Source organism: Geotrypetes seraphini, chromosome 1 (assembly GCF_902459505.1).
Source record: "Geotrypetes seraphini chromosome 1, aGeoSer1.1, whole genome shotgun sequence".
Classification (NCBI taxonomy): Eukaryota; Metazoa; Chordata; class Amphibia; order Gymnophiona; family Dermophiidae; genus Geotrypetes; species Geotrypetes seraphini.
This window is the reverse complement of record NC_047084.1, coordinates 182,844,827-182,852,403: the sequence shown is the minus strand read 5'-3', so window position 1 is coordinate 182,852,403 and position 7,577 is coordinate 182,844,827. Positions and strand designations below refer to the sequence as shown.

Sequence of the window (7,577 nt, the reverse complement as noted above, 5' to 3'; positions counted from 1 at the left end):
AATGTGAGAGTAAGAGACAGATGCACAGTAAGGTTAGATAGATAGATAGATAGATAGATAGATAGATAGATAGATAGATAGATAGATAGATAGATAGATAGATAGATAGATAGATAGATAGATAGATAGATAGATAGATTCAGCTATTCCTCAGCAACTAGAGGCAGCTTTTTAAAGAAGAAAGAATATGTCACAAACATGTGTGTTTCTGTTTGTCTGTCTGTCTGACTGTCTGTCTGTCTGTCAAGTGCACAAGATGAGTAGATAGATACATTTTTCAGTCTGTCCCTCAGCAACTAGAAGCAGATCTTTACAGAATAGATTGAGCGATAATATTCTGTATGGGTGTGGGCATGTTTGTTTTATGTGTACGGCCAAATATTTAAGTTCTACATATGAGGCAAGAATTATAGACACCGATATATAAAATTGTATAATGCACAGGGAGGTAAAGATGTAAAACATTTTTCCACTTTTTACATTTTCCATATAGGTGCCGATTCGACCGTTTTAAAATGTGCTTGCAATCAATCTGAAAGAGAAAATCCAGCAATTTATATAGTATAACAGCAATTTCCCAGTTTTTGCATAGTTTTGTCTCCCACACAATGATGTTGAAATTCACAGCTGCTTAAATAATGCAATGATCCATTTATAATCCCTAACAACACATGAAAAGCAAAATGGCTGTGACTTTGCAAGCGGGTTTTCAAATCAGTATCTCTAAAGCCCTTTATTACTTGAACTCCGTTTAATAGCATCATCTTCTCCGTTTCTCTCATCACTTGAGCTATTATCTAAACAACTCAGAGATTTATTCCTAAGCACAATAACTGTTCCTTGGGAAAACTAGCTCATGCTTTCCAGAGAATATAAAGATTTGATCAGGAAGGGAAGGAAAATAGAATTTTAGTTAGTAAACATTCTGGGTGTAGAGGGGACCCCACAGACATGTCAGCAATTTGAGCAGCTTCTCCACCCCAAATATGCTAACGTGAAAACAGCCCAGCTTTTCCGTTACCATTTTACTAGTAACTTCTCATTCTCAAAGCAGACTACTCATTATCCCCAAACTATATAGCCTGCTTGTTGCCTAATGGTTTGCGGCAGGACCCAGAGTCTTAGGTACTTATTTGGAAAAGCAGAACAATTCTTTGTTTTGGGGTTTGTTTGTTTGTTTTGCATGCCCCACAAAACTATTTTATATTTAGCATCTGCTCTGATCAAATATACTATAACTTTCATGTTTGTCTCTTGCAAGCCAGACTATAGTCCCTCTTTGAGTCAAACATAAGATATATGTAGAAAAATATATTTCGTATGCAAATAAACTGACTTCTTCAAAAGCTGTGGCCTTGTTTCAGTAGTAAAAAAAAAAAATAAAAAAAACACCCAATTTTCACCCTCTTAAGTTAATTCGCAATAAGTATTAATTTAAGGCCTCTGTTGATCACAATTAATTTCTCCTTTTATGATCATGATTATAGATTAGCATATGTCGACAGTAGTTGGTTGACTGAGACAATGCACTTGTATAATATGTATATCTGTAAATAGCAACATTGCAATATATATTCTCACGTTTTAAATTCAGGCAAGGTTAAACAACCAATTTAATCTTGTCAGGGTTTCCAATGATGTACCACTATTGTATTTTGCCCATAAGTCTTCCCCTTAGCAAGAACCCCCCCCCCCAAAAAAAAAAAAATAAATAAATCTTGGAGTCAGACCTAAGTATTTTGCCTTTTTGTTGAAATCAATTTTGATAAAACAGTCTCATCCATCAAACATAACATTTTTACTAAAGGCTCCCGGGCCCATAACAACCACAAAATTATCACACATTATTAATTGGTGAGATATAAATAGAATCACATTTTCTGTATCGATATAATACTACTATAGCTGAAAAAGGCCTATGTCTTGAAGCCTTATTTGTATTCCTTTCTACAACTGTTATAAGCAGAAGCAGTCTTAAAAGTATGATTAGAAAACCCATCAATTAATTTGTCATCCTATCTATTTGAAGGCAATACTTTACCTGGGTTATGATGATCCAGTATTAAAGACAAGTATTACAGTACTTTAAAAATATTGATATATTAATGAGCCCGTTAAACCCTTGTATTAACATCTATGATTAGTTTTTTTCAAAAAAAAAAAAAAAAAAAGAACTTTTTTTTTTCTTGTTTTAATTACGTTATGGTTATGGAGGGGTAGCCAATCCTTCAAGAGGAGTTCGAACAATTAGCATCGCGAACAGCAAAAAAAAAAAAGTTTTATTGCGGGCTTCTTGGGGTTCCCGCCCCTTTGGCTCGGTGATTGGCTGAGTCAGCCTCTGACGACATATATTAACCCGAGCCGCCCTAAAAGATGTGGCTGTGCGTGGAGCTCGCGCTTGGGAAATCTTGCCCGTGGCGAGACTTACACGCGGCTGCTCGAGCGCCCTTTGCAGAGCCCAGCGCTGTGGGAGCAAAATAGCCCCCCGGGAGCGGCCACAAATGCCTCCGAGAGTTCTTGTTGACTTTTTATGTCAGGGGACACGGAGGGCCCTGTGTGAAGAAGCGTTTCTGTGGCAGGATAAACGGTAGTTGGTCATTTGCAAAGCAAAGAAAGGCGATATGGACGAGGTCTCTTGTAAGTAGCATATTGACTCGCTTCGAAAGAGAAATAGAAACATTTAGAACTTTTCCCAAACACCCTATTGATCTTGGTTTTGTTTAATGAAAAGGATCGCTTGGGGAGAAAATAACCACAAGGAAAGCGATGCGTGACTTTAATCATTTACATCTGCTTTAGCAGCTTTTTGCTTGAATCCTGCAGAAGTCGAGATACGGATGCTATATTTTTTTTAATATTATTATTTTAAATTGCTTTTAAAAGACAGGAGATCTCCCCGGGGGGTGGGGGTGGGGGGGTCGGGAGCCTTTAATCAATCTATGAAGAAATCCCAGCACTAAGAAGGAAAAGAGAGCGAGAGGAGAGCTCCGGGGCTGGAGCAAAGGGGAGCCCGGTGCGGGAGAGCGGGCTGAGGGCCGGCTCTGGACTTTCCCGGGAGGGCGATGAGTCTGGTCGGGGGCTTCCCTCACCACCCGGTGGTGCACCACGACGGCTACCCTTTCGCCGCGGCCGCCGCCGCCAGCCGCTGCCATGAAGACAATCCCTACTTCCACGGCTGGCTCATCAGCCACCCGGAGATGTCTCCCCCCGACTACAGCATGGCACAGTCCTACAGCCCCGAGTATTCCAACGGCGTCGCCGGTCTGGACCACTCCCATTACGGGGGGGTGGCAGGGAGCGGGGCCGGCGGGCTGGTGGTGCGGCCGGTGAAGCGGCGCGGCACGGCGAACCGCAAGGAAAGGCGCCGGACTCAGAGCATCAACAGCGCCTTCGCCGAGCTGCGCGAGTGCATCCCCAACGTGCCCGCCGACACCAAGCTGTCCAAGATCAAGACCCTCCGCCTGGCCACTAGCTACATCGCCTACCTCATGGACCTGCTGGCCAAGGACGATCAGAACGGCGAAGCGGAGGCCTTCAAGGCGGAGATCAAGAAGACGGACGTGAAAGAGGAAAAGAGGAAGAAAGAGCTGGTCAGTATAGGCGAGCCCACAGCCTCGCCTCTCTTCTTTTGCTCCTTCTCTCCTTTTGCTTTTCTCTAGATTTTAGAGCAGTGGTTTCAAACTCAAACCCTTTGCAGGGCCACATTTTGGATTTGTAGGTACTTGGAGGGCCTCGGAAAAAATAGTTAATGTCTTATTAAAGAAATGACAATTTTGCATGAGGTAAAACTCTTTATAAGTTTATAAATCTTTCCTTTTGGCTAAGTCTTAATAATAATATTGTAAGTTATAGTTAAAGAGACATATGATCAAGAAACTGTTTTATTTTACTTTTGTGATTATGATAAACATACCGAGGGCCTCAAATTAGTACCTGGCGGGCCGCATGTGGCCCCTGGGCCGCGTGTTTGAGACCACTGTTTTAGAGGGAACTAGACAGAAGTATATTATTAGAAGTAACTCAAATAACTATTAGCAAATAAAAGAGTGAGAGAGTTGCTTATGTGATTTTTCAGTCGAGATCCCAAACTTATGTACCCGATTGAAAAATATTGATCTCATGTTTCCTAAAAGCTTGGGTGTTTAATGCAGATAGTTACTGTCTCTGTTCAAAACTGTTTCGAAATATAACCCGAAATATAACAGGAGGATCTACCAGGGGGGGGGGGATGCTGAAAATTTCTCAGCCCAACCAAGAACAACTGGATATGGTTCAATCAATGATCTGAAACAATGGTTTAAAAAAAAATAATAATAAAAACACCACCATAGAATTTTGTTTCTGCAAGTTGGCACTTAACTAGATAAAACTTTCAGCTATAGTGGCAAAATAAGGCTCAGAATTTAGGAAGTTGGTTGATTGGTTGGGCTGAGAACTTTTCAGCACCCCCTGGTATGATTACTTTCTCTTGGAAAAACTGGGGAGGGAGCTTTTATAGTTTATTTGCTAACAGAACTACTTTATTGTGGAAAAAAAATTTTTTTAAAAGCAAAGCCTTTCTCATTTGAAAAGATAAAGAAATGAGTGGATTTTTCTTTTATTCAAGAATTCGTATCCACCTAAGTACTACAGGATAGCAGAAGTATTTTGATGTACATATATCTCTTGCATCTAAGCTGTTGCTACATTATTTATAATCTGTTAAATCAGAAGTCTAGACAAGCAAATTAATTATAAAGCATTAGTTTACCCGTTTATACATAGAAAAGGAAGGAATACAACATTTTTCCCTGTTAGACTATATGCATTTTTGGATGGCAGGCCTGGCCGGCAGGCCAGCCAAATAAATTCACACAGCAACCTGATGTATTTCATAAGATTTCCAAGTGTGCTAAAATGATAACCAAACATCTGTATATGCATGTGGTTTTAACTATTTTAAAGTTGCTGTTTGTTTGGGGGTTTTTTTAATGTAGCTTACAATTGAAATATTCTTGCATCTGGATACTTCTGTGTTTCTTCTGCTCGCACAATGTAACTTGAATTGTTATGAGTTCTCCTTTAGCAGGCAAAACAAAAATGTATTTCATTACAAAGACACACATACACATACAATATTTATTATTTTATATTAAACTCTAACCAAGAATTAGGAAAAATACTAACCAGAACTGCCTATATAAGAACATAAGAAGTTGCCTCCGCTGAGGCAGACCAGAGGTCCATCTCGCCCAGCGGTCCGCTCCCGCGGCGGCCCATCGGGCCTATTGCCTGAGCAGTGGTCCCTGACTATTTCATAACCTACCTCTACTCCTATCTGTACCCCTCAATCCCTTTGTCCTCTAGGAACCTATAAGAACATAAGAAGTTGCCTCCACTGGTATCTGGTAATGAGACCGCGATATACTAGGTATACTGTAGAGCAGTGGTCTCAAACTGAAACCCTTTGCAGGGCCACATTTTGGATTTGTAAGTACTTGGAGGGCCGCAGAAAAAAGAGTTAATGTCTTATTAAAGAAATGACAATTTTGCATGAGATAAAACTCTTTATAGTTCATAAATCTTTCCTTTTGGCTAAGTTTTAATAATATTGTAATTTATAGCTAAAGAGACATATGATCAAGAAACTGTTTTGTTTTACTTTTGTGATTATGATAAACATACCGAGGGCCTCAAAATAGTACCTGGCGGGCCACATGTGGCCCCCAAGACACGAGTTTGAAACCATTGGTATAGTGCATTGTATGCATGTGGAATTCCTTAAAAAATAAGGGGAAATTATTGACACCATTAATGGTAGCTGTGAGAAAAAAAACGTTCCCAAGTTAAAACGCAGTGTTGCACTGTAATTGGAAATTGAATTGCAATTAATGCGACCAACCAGAAATCAAATATTTATATTTTTCACAAACTGATGGTGTGGAGTTTGAGAAATGAGGGCTTTCCTCAAGCATTTCTACCAGGAGAAATAAAAGTTGTATTCGAATGGAACATTTATTTCCCTTTTCTCTGAAAAGCTTTGTTATTTTGCTGAGATCTGAGGCCTGGTCTTGAGCTTCAGCTTCAATTGCTTTATCATGTTTAGTGGCTATTTTTATATCTTAATTTATTTATTTATTTATTTTATTTTGTTGTAGAAACTAGAAATACTGAGACCATAAACAATTGAATTTCTAAATACCTTTTCTTGTTTTGTTTTTCTTCTATTATTACCTATCAGAATGAACTCTTGAAAAGCACAGTTAGTAGCAACGATAAGAAAGCCAAGGGAAGGACTGGGTGGCCGCAACATGTTTGGGCTCTGGAGCTCAAACAGTGAAAGACAGAACTCAGCAGTCATGGAAATCTCCGAAACTGATTATCTGTCCTGCAAACGTTCTGTATGTGGAACCATCCAGGTTATTTATGTGCAATTTCTCCCTTACACACTCCCCATCCCTCCCCTCCCCCCCCAAAAAAAAATTGTGGATATTTGAAGAAAAAAAACATTCCATGTTTTCATATGAAGAAACAACTCCAAGTTGGTAAGGGGATTATGTTGTCTGGTAGTTTCGTGAATGTTATTTCTTTGTATAGGACACACTGCAACACAAACCAGTAACAAGAAGAAAAAAAAAAAAAAGACTCCTGGCATTAGTACGTACATGAATTGTATGGTTAAAAGTCATCATTTTGGATCTAAACATTTTTCATCAGAAACGCACCAATGTCTCAGCTGGAATTGGTATTTTAGTGTTGTGGTTTTGTTTTGTTGTGCTGGTTCAGTATTTGAAGCTGTTTCCAACAGTATTTGTCTCTTGTGCACCTCTGTCCTGCAATGTGGAGTTTTAATTAATATTTGAAATTGTAAACGTTGTAAGTGTCCAATAAACCACTGTGTGTGTTTTGTTTTTTACATAATCTTTTGTTTTAATTCACTTTTGTTTCTATAGACCAATTTCTAATGTACATCTATAACATGGCTTCCATAGGTGCATATGCGTTTCACAACCAGCAAAACTCTGGGTGAATCAGAACTTAAGCCTGGACTAGAAATTTTGGGAACCCCTGTGTTTTCTCTCTCTCTTTGCAAAGGGGGTGTATAGTATTCAGAACTGCCCTCCTTTGGCTACAAAATAATGCATGTGATTGAAACAAAATACATATTTGATTGTACAACAGATAGATTTATCATCTGCGACATCTTTTAGAGAACTTCAATTCTATAACCGTTATATGTGTTTATTAAATAGGGCAACCTTTGGTGGAAAAAACCATTGAGCTTAATATATGTGATCATGTCACAGGTACTTTTTCTGAAACAAGGAACAGTACAAAAAAAAAGTTTTAGGAAGAGGGTGGGGCAAATGCCAAGATATAACGATGGGCTTCAGACCTCTTTGCTCTCCAGTGTACGTTCAAATTTGTACCGTGAGTGCAATTTTATATCAAGTCCCTGGCTAAGATTATCTAGGCAACACAGACCCTTATTTTCGACTCTATGGCAGGAAAAAAAAAAAGGGTCCCTTGGTCTTAGAAGCTAGATTTATTTTATTTAGATCTGAAGGTCATGCAATTGCTTCTTGCAAAATTTATCA

At 39.1% G+C, this 7,577-nt stretch overlaps 1 protein-coding gene across 1 annotated transcript; it reads left to right on the top strand.

Annotated features, from left to right (window-relative positions):
* Positions 1-2,378: 2,378 nt before the first annotated feature.
* Positions 2,379-6,900, top strand: HAND2 (heart and neural crest derivatives expressed 2). The gene is made up of 2 exons (XM_033942600.1): positions 2,379-3,590; positions 6,221-6,900. Exons 1-2 carry the CDS (start codon positions 3,063-3,065, stop codon positions 6,317-6,319), a joined length of 627 nt encoding a protein of 208 aa, XP_033798491.1. The 5' UTR covers positions 2,379-3,062; the 3' UTR covers positions 6,320-6,900.
* Positions 6,901-7,577: the final 677 nt, after the last annotated feature.

Excerpts from the sequence above, each read along its gene's own strand:
- HAND2 (XM_033942600.1), top strand. The coding sequence starts at position 3,063 with ATGAGTCTGGTCGGGGGCTTCCCTCACCACCCGGTGGTGCACCACGAC. Across the intron at positions 3,591-6,220 it reads AAAAGAGGAAGAAAGAGCTG|AATGAACTCTTGAAAAGCAC; the intron begins GTCAGTATAGGC and ends ATTACCTATCAG.